The sequence below is a fragment of the Siphateles boraxobius genome, unplaced genomic scaffold (genome assembly GCF_051911475.1).
Source record: "Siphateles boraxobius isolate OS27281-9 unplaced genomic scaffold, OSU_SipBor_1 22, whole genome shotgun sequence".
Lineage (NCBI taxonomy): Eukaryota > Metazoa > Chordata > Actinopteri > Cypriniformes > Leuciscidae > Siphateles > Siphateles boraxobius.
In genome coordinates this window covers 33364443-33377827 of record NW_027508833.1, presented here as the reverse complement: position 1 = coordinate 33377827, position 13385 = coordinate 33364443, and the positions used below count along the sequence as shown (strand labels likewise).

General features: G+C 37.1%; 3 protein-coding genes across 14 annotated transcripts in view; 1 reads left to right on the top strand and 2 right to left on the bottom strand.

Annotated features, from left to right (window-relative positions):
* The window catches only part of strn3 (striatin, calmodulin binding protein 3), a 32268-nt gene extending 22946 nt beyond the window's left edge, over positions 1-9322 (bottom strand). Inside the window, exon 1 of one of the 2 annotated variants that reach the window (XM_077239773.1) lies at positions 8858-9322. In XM_077239773.1, the coding sequence (XP_077095888.1) occupies positions 8858-9118 (261 nt within the window). In that variant the 5' untranslated portion in view covers positions 9119-9322. The remainder of the gene's footprint in view (positions 1-8857) is intronic. The other variant, XM_077239774.1, reaches the window with a different exon arrangement.
* On the top strand, positions 8203-12333 carry ap4s1 (adaptor related protein complex 4 subunit sigma 1). 3 transcript variants are annotated; one of them, XM_077239785.1, is made up of 6 exons: positions 8203-8469; positions 10935-11096; positions 11422-11508; positions 11627-11695; positions 11789-11800; positions 12135-12333. In XM_077239785.1, the coding sequence occupies exons 2-6, from the start codon at positions 10953-10955 to the stop codon at positions 12261-12263; spliced, it is 441 nt and encodes a 146-aa protein (XP_077095900.1). In that variant the 5' UTR covers positions 8203-8469; positions 10935-10952; the 3' UTR covers positions 12264-12333. The 3 variants fall into 3 exon arrangements, with proteins under 3 accessions (XP_077095900.1, XP_077095902.1, XP_077095901.1); XM_077239787.1 differs by lacking the exon at positions 8203-8469 and adding an exon at positions 9230-9323; XM_077239786.1 differs by lacking the exon at positions 8203-8469 and adding an exon at positions 10625-10823.
* A 54-nt stretch (positions 12334-12387) lies between these two features.
* Positions 12388-13385, bottom strand: part of hectd1 (HECT domain containing 1) — a 47644-nt gene continuing 46646 nt past the window's right edge. For all 9 annotated transcript variants that reach the window (XM_077239758.1, XM_077239762.1, XM_077239760.1 and 6 more), the window contains one exon: positions 12388-13378. In XM_077239758.1, coding sequence (XP_077095873.1) covers positions 13241-13378 — 138 coding nt within the window. In that variant the 3' untranslated portion in view covers positions 12388-13240. The remainder of the gene's footprint in view (positions 13379-13385) is intronic.

Sequence of the window (13385 nt, the reverse complement as noted above, 5' to 3'; positions counted from 1 at the left end):
CATGTTTGCGTTGACGTAATATGCACGCAAACACACCAGGGTTCGATAGAATTAAGTTGAACGTGAAACCAGACCAACGCTGCGGGGGGCACAGGGAACAAACTCGCTCGGATTCGGACCGCAGCAAACCAGCTGTAGCCTGACATGCACTTCTCCAAAACTAAGATTAATTGAGTGAACACGGAGCAGTTTTTCCGTGAGCGGGAATTGAAAACCCGGACTGGACCATAAGCGAAGTGATTACAGAATGTTAGAGTGGAGAGAGGAACGTGCTTTCGCTCCGATCCAGGCTTTATCACATCCCCCTCAGCAGGGTGAATACACCTCGTCTTTCCTTAATTTAAGACCTATTCAAACTAAAATTAAGACATTTATCACACTATTTGAGAAATGAAAGCCTATTTACGGCCTTAACATTATGAAAAGTGAATTTAAGACATTAAGGACAGACGGGAACCCTGCAATTGACGGAAATCCGTCATAGACTCGCTGCAATTAACGGAAATCCGTCGTAGCGACGGAGAACTTTAATCCCTGAATACAGTCTGAAACAAAACTAAAAAAACATTCATGACAAACCATCAAAATTGAAGAAATTATGACAGAAATATTTCACTAATGTAACCTAAAATGTACTTCTCAAAGTAATAATAATAATATTTCTACAGAAAATCACATAACCAAGATATATTTTTTACCCATGTATTAAATTTATACAGTTCTGTTGTGCAGCATCTTCGACAACGTTTTTTATTGTAAACTGTTATATTTTCATTTGTTTACATTTTAAAAGCTTGATTAAATTGTTAACGTTTATATACATTTTTAATAAATCATTAAACAGAATCCAGAAAAAGCTCCAATCGTGAAGTGACAACAAATATAGGAACTTGCATAACTAAGTCTGTCAAACAATTCAAAATGTAATTGAATTAAATAACTGCCCATTTTCACTATGATGTCTAAATTCACTAAATTCAAGTGTAGTATTTAAAATAAATTTTTTTTTTTTAAATTTAGACATATTATTATAGAATGTTAATATCAAAGATGTAGGCCTATCTGCTATTGGCTTGCTATAACATGAAAAAAACTTGAATTGTTCCAATGGCACTAACCTTCATTGTGGTGGAATTTAAATACAGTTCGGGGGCATAATTAATCATGTTAATTAAATTTTCAAAAACACATTACTCAACCAATTAAACTATCCTGAGAAAGATGTGAGAGAACACAGGCTAGCTGGGCAGGGTGCTGAAAGCTATTACACTCTTGGATTGAGCTTTCACACAAGACAGCTGTATGTACATGTCTTCAGACTATGGACATTTTGGAACGAGACTGACACACAGAGGCTGGCAAAAAATCCATGAGACCTACTCAAAAGCCCACCATGTGTACGACCCCACATGTATAACTCAGAGACTACGGTATTACTGCATGAGGTGATAAAAGGTCTTAAGAACAGTCCAAATGTCAGGCAGAAGTGTGCTTTCACAATCCACCCCTAGTTCACAGTGCTGGTGTGAGGTCACTCCATTGAGACGCCTCACAGGCAGTCCGGGGGAAACATAGTGAGATCACTAGCCAAAACTAGAGCCTTACAAAGGAGCAAGCTGCAGCGCATGGGGCAAGAATAGCCCTCACCGACGCATGACACATTCCACCATACAGCTGTCAGATTAGATAGTTAAAAGCAAAGAATACTACAAGCAAATGAAGATTTTTCCCTAAGACAGGAATAATGTGTCATCTTTAATAGCATGGGGAGATAAAAACTGACGCTCTAATGAAAGCTGCCCGACTACTGGAAGTATTCCGAAATAAACTGTACTGGAGGAAGACGTCACCTAAAATAAAATAGGTCACTAAATAGCAAGTTGACCCAAAGAATGCAAACTATGTAGTGCTATGACAACATGGCTTTGAGCAGCCCCACATGGCAACACTGTCTGATTGGTTTGTCCAACCAATGGCAGACATGGGAATTGTCAGAAAACCAATTCAAATTTGTGCTATTTCGTTGTAGTCTGATTTATAGCTGAACCTGAATATCATGGAAATATACTTTTTTCAACACCATATAGGCTACATATGCTTCATCCATAACTGATGCATTTACACTACTGTTCAAAAGTTTGGGGTTGGTAGTGGTAAGATCAAAGTCTCTTATGCACACCAACGCTGCATTTATTTGATCAAACATACAGTAAAAACAATAATTGTGAAATAGTTCTACAATTTAAAATGACAGTTTTCTATTTTAATACATCTATTCCTGTGGTGGCGAAGTTGGATTTTCATTACTGCAGTCTTCAGTGTCATATGATCCTTCAGAAAACATTCTAATACGCTGATTTGCTGTTCAAGAAACATTGATGATAATAAGATGTTGAAAACAGTTTTTTTCAGGATTTTTTGGTTAATAGAAAGTACAAAAGAACAGCATTTATTTGAAATAGAAATATTTTGTAACATTGTCACTGTCACTTTTGATCGATTTAATACATCCATACTGACTAAAAGTACAATCTCAGGAAACCAGCTGGAATATATGAACACAACAAATAAAAAACTCTTTGAAAAAGTCTGCTCACACTGCTGTTACTGCAGATGTATTCACTTATTCCCTAATTCAAAATCCTTTGACAAGGGCAAGGCTCATTCAAATATTCAATGTAAGCAAGTATAATCAGACTTCTAAGTGACAGCAAAAAACACCACTAAAAAAGTAATTAATAAATAAATAAATACCTAGAGGGCTCCTTCGGACAAGTAAATCGGTCATTCACTAGTCTGAGTAAAAACGTTGCTCGTCCAAAAATCCCCCGATAAGAACGAAACGATTCGTTCTTACGGTTGAATCATTCAAGAATGAGGCAATTGTTTATGTATGGGTCATTGAATCATTGACTCAACTGATTTGTTCAAAAAGCTGAATCATTCAGTATTGAAAACACAGTTGCTGTGAGATGCGCTGTTTCTGCTGTGGAACTATTTTTCTTTTGAAACCATTGTCGCTGATGAAACAGAACAAAAACAGTCAATATTGCAAATAAAGTGACGTTTATTGACCTGTTGTATGAAACCAGTGTCATTTTCAATCATGAACAGCACTCATGGTCTTGTGATGTTGTAATATGGCATAAATATAAAAACTCCAAATTTAGAATTTTTACTGCAGTATGCTAACTGAGTTTCTTTGTGTGCTGTGCTCATTTGTTTTGATTTCTCCTCGAGAAGCTGCACGAGCCCAGACAGCGCAACCTTGTTACCGTCTTTATATTATCAACAATTATTAATCACCACTTACACTAAATGAAATAAAATCAGATTCATTCTCAGGTTTTTTTTTTTTTTTGTTATTTAGTAACTTTCTTGATAAAGCACTGGCTTGATCGGGCAAGTGACAGTTGTGTCAACTGTCCCGAGTGATGTTTATGCTAGCCCCGGGCCATTACAATAATAGCCAAATGCAGAATCCACAGAACCATACGTCACAGCAGTCTCACACCGGTGTTTGGGTGGAGCTTATAGCGTCATTAAGGGTTAGTGGTTGGTTGGGGTTGGGATTCATTAAGCTTGAGCTTATAGTTATAGTGAAGGGTAGGCTTAGAGTTTTGGCTGGGTTATGTGATGGTGAGCACCATCCTAACTTCAGGTCTGACCCTGTTGGCCTGACTCTGTTGTCTTCAGACAGCTGTGAGGTATGGTTCTGCGGTTAGATATATCTTGGCCATCGGGCAGTCCTTATTGTCAAGCCCTGTCCTCTGTTGAAATAAAAGACTCAGGGTAACTTTACTCCGTCTTCTCTATAAGCAAGGACTAAAATAAAGCAATTTAATATGAATTAAAATTGATTCTGAAATAAACATCTTTCACATAACAGGACTGGTAAATGAGTGGATATTCATTTCAACTCTATAATGGCTTCCTCATAACTTCCCCATCCATCCCTCCAAGAGAGCCCATATCAAACACAAGTTCTCTGAAAGTTAACATCTTAAAAGATTCCCACCACATCTAGTTAATCATAGTCTTCTGGTAAAGTGCGAGTTCACCACACAAGAGTTCTCCAACAAACAAGGAGCTTGAAGCGATCAGATTACTACCTTGGTTCATCTTTGAAATGGGATACATGCATTAAGATCTGAATATTAATGAACTGAGTCTATATAAGTAGAACATTAGGTCATTAGAAATTCACCTTACTAAGCGTTTAAAATACAAGGAAACATCAACAGCATGCACGCAATCTATTACTCCTGAACTAACTTGACTAGACCAACATTTTTTGGCAAATCAGTTTCACTGTCACTTCTTAAGCAGTGCGAAGTGCTGGCAGGTAATACTAAGGAACACAGTTGTATTAAATCAGCAGTGCCCGTGTCAGCAGAGTGTGAGGATGGCAAGTACACATATGGTCAGGAACAGCTGGCTGCTCACAGCCCTGAGCAGCTCTCTGATGCTTGCTGGAAATCTCTGTCACCTACCAGATTTAAAGTTCGGCAGAACAGCATTTCAGCTGTGTGAACTCAACACAGACACTAAAAATACTCTGCCTGCTGTGGGAGAAAAACAGCTGAATGAGGGGACCCTATAGGTTTAATAATAGTACAATGGAAACATACTGGAAATGTAATGGTACAATGTTTATATAAGTAAAATGTGCATATAAACCAGACTGAATAGCACATTTAAAGCAGAGCTTTATATTTAAATAAATAAACAGCCTGAAAGGGGTTTTAAGAAAGCATAATGGTTTCAATTCATATGGTTACAAAAATGCTTCTACATGATGCCACTACAATATGCCAATTCCAAAAGTTAAACATTCATCAAGATTTAGCTATGGTTATCAAATCTGACTAGTTACAGTTAGGCTGTGGGATGTCTTCTTTTTTTATGCCAATTGTCTGTGTTTATGAAATTTCATACCAGAGTGCATGAGTGGTGAAAACTGAAAGCAGAGTGACTAGATATTATTATATTTGTTGGTACATAAGAAATATACAAACTAACTGGCTAACTTTTGACTAAAATGTAAGATATTTGATATTAATGACTTGTTTCTTTTTTCCAATGTCGTTACTGTAAACTGAAACTACAACTATTAGCTAATTAATTTTCATTAATTAAAATAAGGCTGAAATCAAATATCAGATGACAAACTTAGTTTGTTTTGCTGTTTTGTTTTACTCGAAATGTTGCTGGCTAACTCAAAATAAAATACATTTAAACTGTACTAAAAAGTATTAAAATGTTAAATATTAATACAAAAAAACAAAAGCTAACGGCAAAAGCACATAGCAAAATTCCAAAACAAACTAAAATGACAACTGAAAATATAAAATAAAAGCCAATTCAAAACATTAATATATACTAAAGTATAGGCTATACATAATAATAATAAAACAACACTGGTTAATAATTAAACTGCTGAATAAAAGCTAGAAATGTGGTTGATGACCTGTAAATGAATAATTATGTTGTGATCAATCACGGTTTAGTAATCATAATGATTTCAGTTAGAACTTGTCAAATGTTAATGTAGGACTTGCAGGAAGTTCCTGTAATACGACCCCTAGTACAGATATCTCAGCATATGAAAGAGATGAAGATTTATAAACATGCATGATATATTGATATATCTCAATTCAATGATACATATAAACCTGCACTAAAAATATCTGATGGCTGGAGAGTTGCAGTGAGCCACAACTGTTAAGATGTGCTACAATGACCTACAAACCCTGAGCTAACCCAGATAACTCTATTCAGGCCTATTCCTGATGTGACTGCTCAGGACATCTCTGCTAGAAGCTATGCCTACGCGGCCCGGCAAACTGACAGGAGGAGTTTCACATCAATTAGAACCAGACAGTATCAAATGAAGACTAAACCACTGTCCATTACGATGACGTTAGCCAGATCTCCTATAGCTACATACACAAGATTCAAAATGCATGGAAGAGCAGCACCTGATAATGAAATCTACATGCAAGGCTTTAGAATCAAAAAGTTTATAATTGGCAACATGATTTGATATGGTTTAACTTGCAGCATTATTTCGTTTGTGGTGTTTTCAATACGTTTCGGATGATTAGCTTAAGCCTAGGTGACAAGTGAACATCTGAAACATGCAGTGCAGAGCTGATAAACAAGACCAACCCCTTTTCTGAGAAGACCTGGATTGGTATGAGTGTGGAAGAGTACAAGCTGACTTCCTCTGAATAATGAACAGTGCCCATTAGGTTTGAGGAGGGAGTCATCCTGAAAGTATGTCACTGAACAAGTCTGTACAGGGGTGGTGAAAACTCCTCAGCCTCCTAAGGGAAGACTGACTATGTTTACATAACGCAACGTCCTGCCACAGACCTTCCAGCTCCTTTCTTCATTCACAAAAGCCAAACTGCCACCCTCATCTGAAAATATGCAGGCTGAAAATAAGGGTGGCTGGGAAATTTAGCCATCATGACACACTTAAGGTAAGAGACGAGTTCACCCAAAAATTAACTTTCTATCATCATTTACTCACCCTCATGTAATTTCAAACCTGTATGACATAGTATGCAGTCGCATTAACTAATTTTAAGTGAAACGTCGCAGACAAAAAGGTCAATTGTCTATTGTCAAAGTGTAGTGATGTATGAAGCACAGCTCACTCGCAATCACTTTCAAACCAAACAAAAAACAAACACTTGAGACATTTAAAAAATATCTTCTTTTATGTTCTATAAAAGAAAGAAAGACATACAGGTTTGGAACGATAAGAAGTTGAGTAAATGACGACAATTTTCCTTTTTGGGTGAACTATCCCTACGATATTGCAGATGTTAAAGGTTAGTTAACCCCAAAATTAAAATTCTCTCATCATTTACTCACCCTCATGTTGTTCCAAACCCGTAAGACTTTCATTCATCTTCGGAACACAAATGAAGATTTTTTTCATAAAATCTGAGCCAGTTCTGTACTCTCCATAGACAGCTACGCAACTACCACTTTGACGCTTCAAAGAGTTCATAAAGAGATCGTAAAACTAATCCATATGAATTGAACCATTTAGTCCAAATTTTCTGAAGAGACACAATCGCTTTATATGATGAACAGATTTAATTTAGGTTTTTATTCACATTTAACATTGATCAGTGAACATAAACAGAAGCTCAACCGAACCTGCTTGATGTGTGAGAACAAAACCTCTTGCAGAAGCTCAAATGCGTAACACACAAGAATTAACCTCATTGGTTCTTGCACATCAAAGGAACTTGTTTGAGCTTCCATTTACCATAACTGATGTACATTGGTAAATGTTTATGTGAATAAAAGCTTTAAATTAAATTTGTTCACCAAATAAAGTGATTGTGTCTATCCAGAAAGTTTGGACTAAACCACTCAATTCAAATGGATTAGTTTTACGGTCTCTTTATGAACTTTTTGAAGTGTCAAACAAAGTTTTAGATGCGTAGCCATCAATGGAGAGACAGAAATCTCTCAGAATTCATATTGTTTCAAATGTTTTCATTTTTGTTATGAAGAAAGTATTGAGGGTTTGGCTTCAGAATGACATGAGGGTGAGTAATCAATGACAGAATTTTTATTTTTGGGTAAACTAAACATTAAAGGTATGGCTGTCAAAAACAACTTGCAAACACAAAACTGGTCAAATGGAAGGCTATGTGTTGTACACCCAAAACACCTACAAAATATAATATTTTTTTAAACCGTGAAGGTGAATGGTAACTGGACCTGTTATTTATGCAAACATCTGTTTTTGTGTTGCACCAAGTCAGTCATACAGGTTTGGATAAACAACAGAGTGAGTAAATAATGACAAATATGATGGTGGAATAAATTTATATTACATCATGATACTATCATTTGAATAATGTGAATGATTTATCAGAAATAAGATTGTTATAATCAGATGGGGCACAAAACTTGAAAGACTATCTGCTTATAGCATTCTTAAAGGGATAGCTCACCCAGAATCGAGCATTATGTCATTATTTACTCACACTCATGTTGTTCCAAACGTGTATAACTTACTTTCATAATGTAAGTAAATCGCAGTCTCGGTCACTATTCCCTTCCAATGCATCTTTTTTCATACAGTAAACGCAATAGGTGACTCGCTGTCATTCTGCATAACAGCTCCATTATCTGAGGACTATTACGTGGATTCTGAGGAAGATTAAGTATTAAACGGCGACATGTACTTCTTATTGTTTTAAAAGAACAGATATGGTGTGTTAGAAAATACCGCAGGGTGTGAATGTGAAAGTGAGGGGTAACGTTAGTAGGATGGATCAATAAAAGAAGCAACCCATACGGACGCCATATTGACCAAAACAAAATGGCAGAACAAGAGAATAGTTGACAAAGTCTGCTGGCTTTCACTGACAGATGGTTTCTCGTGACCAGATACATCCACAACGACGACTTTTAAATCTGCTCCTGTGTTCTTGGGTAAGATAATCTGACTCGATTGTACCGAGTGTCAAGTAATATCGCTAATACAACGATGTCATGTTAGCTTAGCTTAGCCCATTCACAGTACAAGCGAGCGAGTGACGCGAAATACTAGATCACCGTATTAAAATACGAGCGAACTAAAGTATGCGAGACATTGAGTCTGTCTCGCATACTTATAGTGCAAACAGATTCATTTATTGTAATGCAACTGTTCCCGTTTAGTGCAAATGGAGGCGGCCAGGAAGCTCGCGAGATCTGTAGTAACGTTACATTGTTTACTAAATCAACGTTAAGTCTTCAATTAAAGCAGCCGATCTGACGGCTATCAATGTCCCCACTTGAAGTTACGAACTAGTGTGTCAGCAAATCCACGGGTCTGTACCTGGAGTTCGGCCCTCTCCACTTCCCAGTGCGCCCTTTCCATCTCGAAACGGGCCCATTCGTGCTGGATGTAGTGTAAAATCCCCGGGATAGTGTACTGCTGGGGCCTGGGCATCTCGTCTTGCTGTTGTTGAACCATAGGCGCTCCTCCAGAGCTGGCGATCTGGGGATTAATGCTGTTGTTTCCCTGCTGCGGTGCGGGCTGCTGCTGTCTCTGGGCGGCCATTCCTCCTCCTCCTCCTCCGCCGGGCTGTTCATCCATGTTTAAAAATAGGAAAGTCCTGCTAGAAGTCGCCGATTGTTTCCCCTCAACCCGCCCTTGTTTACCGTTCGTGTAGCGATGCGACGTCGCCCTGCCCCCCACGAAATAGGCTGGCACCTGAGCGACTGTTGTAGATTTCGTGTCAGCGCACGGATTTGCCGACCGCCATTAGTCCGATCCCTGGATGTGAGTCTCCTACTGCGGGGTGAGTGAGAGAGTGAGGGAGGACTGGCGCGCGCGCTGCATGATGGGACGCGTTCACCCAACCCTGCACTGTCTCGAGTCATCCGAATACCGACTGACGGGCGGATACTGCGCATGCGTAGACAGCGCTGTACAATGACAGGCTCTGTACCTGACTGACAGTATAAAAATAAATGTTGTTGAAAAATAGCTATACATGTAGTTGGGCAGAGTTAAGTAAAATATCAAATAGCTTCGGTTGATATAATTAGTTTTTGTTTTCACTTTTGACTTTTTTTTTGTTGCACTCATTTTTTGCTCATCATTAAAAAAAATCCCATTTAAAGATTTTTTAATCCAAAAAAAATAAACTGCAACTTATTAAAATGATGTACACACATGAAAACAAAACCTTTTTTCTACATGGAGTAGGTACTCCCCTCATGGACGCTGACACATTGGCGTCACATGACCAGTATCATGACAAATCAGGTCCTTCCTCGAAATCGGGTCTCCATCAACTATCATGATAATACTAAGTACATAAGAACGATAATAATTTAAAATAGAGCTTACTATATAGTGCATAATAAAACAAATTGTACATATTTTTTTACTTGATTAAACTGTTAATATGCTATTATTTTTAATAATAAATTATGATTTAAGTGAATACTTGAACATTACATTTGTTCTTTTTCTAATTTGAATATCTTGACATTTAACACTTAATTGAAGAAGTAATTACATTAAAGATGATTGTGAATAGATGTATGTAGGGTAAGTGCATCTGCGTGTATAAACTAAGTTATCAGGCTAATCTGTATCTGTATGCTATGTTAGTACATACGCTAACTAATACAGACATTAATGGGCATTATACCATAGTTAAAACAGCTGTTTTTTTTATCATAACATGTTTTTGTAGGAATTGTACTCAGGCGCTAAAGAGAGTACCTAAAAGTAATTTGAGCCGATGGGATCTTCCTAACGGCTCTGTCACTCTCTGTCAAACAATTAATTTAGTGTTAATTATTTTACAGTAGTAACAAAAATTGTGGTAACTATGGTATTTTAGTGAAAACTGTTTGTTACCATAAATACATTTATGTAATTGATTTATCACTTTACAGATGACATCTGTGATAATTTCTCATTTTTTTCATATAAAATGTGCCAGTTAAAATAGCTATAAAGTCGGAGAGAGTGAAATAAAATATCAAATAGCTTCAGTTGGTCTCATGAGATTTTTTTCTTTCATTTTTTCATAATATAAGGTGCACTCGCTTTTACTCATTTAAAATATTTGACAGTCTTCGCAAAAATAATAATAAATCACTAAGCAACTTTGAGAAATATTCAAATGATGTACACTACCACAAAAGCATGGAGCAGGTCACTTCCTCGTGACGTGTACGCTGCCATGTTGACGTCACATCAGCAATAACAAACCGCCATCAATTTACAGTAGTAACAATAATTGTGGCAACTGTGGTATGTTGGTGAAACTATCAGTTATACCGTAAATAATGTGATGTAATTTATTTATCGTTTTACAAATAACGTATGATTAAAACTGCACATTTTTTGCCCTCCATTGTTGTTTGCTAATGACGTAATTTCTCCTTTCTAGTGGTGGCTACTTTTCTAAATGACTATGATCAAGTTCCTACTTATGGTCAACAAACAGGGGCAGACTCGTCTATCTAAGTATTATGAACAAGTGGAGCTTGGGAAGAGAGCAGCTCTTGAAGCTGACATGGTTAGGGGATGTCTCGCCCGGAGGAAGGAAGAGGTCAGTCGTGCTTCCCTTTTACTCTTAATTTAATGGTATACCACACAACATGTCATAATAGCCATTGTCTGCGGTGCAGAATATCATGAATATCACTGACCCTCAGGATAATTCTAGTGATATAAAGGACAGAAACCTAGTTTGTTATACAAATCATTATCTTTGCATCTACACATTTGATTTACATACATCAGGTTTTCATTCTGAGTGGTCTTGAGTTTTATTTTACTTTTGTAAACTGGCAATTCACATCTTCAAACTTGACCCTTTAGAATTAAAATTATCTGTTGATTATAAAATTATAGTTAATAATTATTTTCCTCAGTGTTCATTTGTGGAGTATAAGGACTACAAACTGGTCTATCGTCAGTATGCAGCTCTTTTCATTGTTGTGGGCATCACTGAAAATGAGGTTAGTTATTCATACTATTGATACAATTGTCTATTTACTGTCATTATCATTTGGAATCAGTATTTCTTTAGAGCTTTTAAATTCTGTTATTTATAGTCCTTGGCCCTCTTTCCCACAGAATGAACTGTCAATCTATGAGCTTGTGCACAACTTTGTAGAGGTGTTAGACAAGTATTTCAGTCGTGTGGTAAGTACTGATACTTTTGAGAAAGGCATAGGCCTATTACAATTTTCCTGAGAAAGTATAAACTGATTAACAGATGTTTTCTTCTCTTGACAGAGTGAGCTGGATGTATCCTTTACCAGTAAAAATTACACAAGGTATTATTGACCAAAATTGGCTATGATTGCTTTTTTTGCTGGAAATATATTTGTCATTTTCACAGACTAATTCATGATTACCACTTTTATCATCCACACAATTCTAGTAAAGTTTTTAACATTTTCATCAGCAGCTTCTTCTTTATGTTGTCTCCAGTTCACCACAATACAACTTTAGCAACAATGACTTTCACTTCTAAGAAACCCTGAAATGTGAAAAGGGTCCATTGTGTCTTTAGTGATACATGTTTATACGAGTGTTCCATTCCTTAATACGAGTGTTCCATTCCTTAATGGGAAATCAGATCATGTTCAATTTAGATAAAGTACACATTATACTTGATGAAATGATCCTCAACGGACACATTGTGGAGACAAATAAGAACCGAATACTGGCACCACTACTGGCCCTGGACAAGATGGCTGAAAGCTAAACCAGAGCAATTGAGTTTTCATTAATAATCCATTAAAAATTTAAATAAAAACTTTTCTTACCAATTTAAACCTCGTTCATTTTCCATTCTTCCACAAAAAGTTTGTCAAAGAGATGAGAGTTGATACTTTGCAAACATTTTAATGATTATTTTTGGAGCATACACATTTGAAAATATTTGTTTACTTCAAACTGCAACTTGAGTTAAATAAATGTTTATAATATACAAAGAAAATACAAGGGAAAGCACAGCTTGCTTTTTGCTTTGACTTTTTCTCTTTTTTAAATGTGCCTTGCACACAGAACCAGTGTTTCTGTATCTATAGCTTTATTGTAAAATTACACAAATGCACTCAGGGACTTTGATCCTTTAGCAGGGAAATGAAGAGTTGAAACCATTCTCAACACAGTAACGGAAGCAAAAAAGAAAGAAAAAGCATGTGCATGATTGTATTTAGACATTAATTAAAACAAATGAAAGGAAAAAAAAAATCCTAATATTTCAACAAATGCAGGCACTAGTAAAACTTAAAACCTGTTAAGGAAATGCCCAAACACTCTATAGTTAGCTCTACAGAAGCAGGTGTGCTTGTGTCCAGGGTCTGACGCTACAGCTGCAGGTGGTGATGTTTAAGTCTGAAAAAAGATGATCTATGCCAAAATTTACACTGGATCTGGAGTAATGACAGTAAACACAGTAGGTGAGGAGAGACTACCCTGGCTGCTAGTGGCTCAAGCCCTTAAAGCAGTAGAGTGACCTGGGAAAGGCCATGTGAAGCAGCCAGTTTAGGAGGAGACCCTAATTGGTTTCAGGAGCTAGTGGAGCTGCAATGGGACTGTTTTTCCTGTGTATTTGGGTACATGTCGGGTGCTTGGGGTGGGGTGGGGGGGATTTCAGAGCACAGCTTTATTTTCTGCAACAAAACACAACAGGCTTCACCAGTATGGGAGTTGGTCAATGATGTAGGGAGAGCATGCTCAGTTGAGGTGGAAGCCCTTCTCCATAGTGGCAGCAAGGAGGCGCTCTCTCATGATCTCTTCGGAAGAATATTCCGGCAACTTCAAGTAGTGCACACATGTGTTAACTGAAGGATAGCTGGCATCTGTTGCATCAACCTACAGG

Bases quoted from the DNA above. Each gene is read 5' to 3' on its own strand.
- ap4s1 (XM_077239785.1), top strand. From the start codon at position 10,953: ATGACTATGATCAAGTTCCTACTTATGGTCAACAAACAGGGGCAGACT. The intron at 11,097-11,421 runs GTCAGTCGTGCT...TATTTTCCTCAG, and splicing joins TCGCCCGGAGGAAGGAAGAG to TGTTCATTTGTGGAGTATAA. The intron at 11,509-11,626 runs GTTAGTTATTCA...TCTTTCCCACAG, and splicing joins TGGGCATCACTGAAAATGAG to AATGAACTGTCAATCTATGA.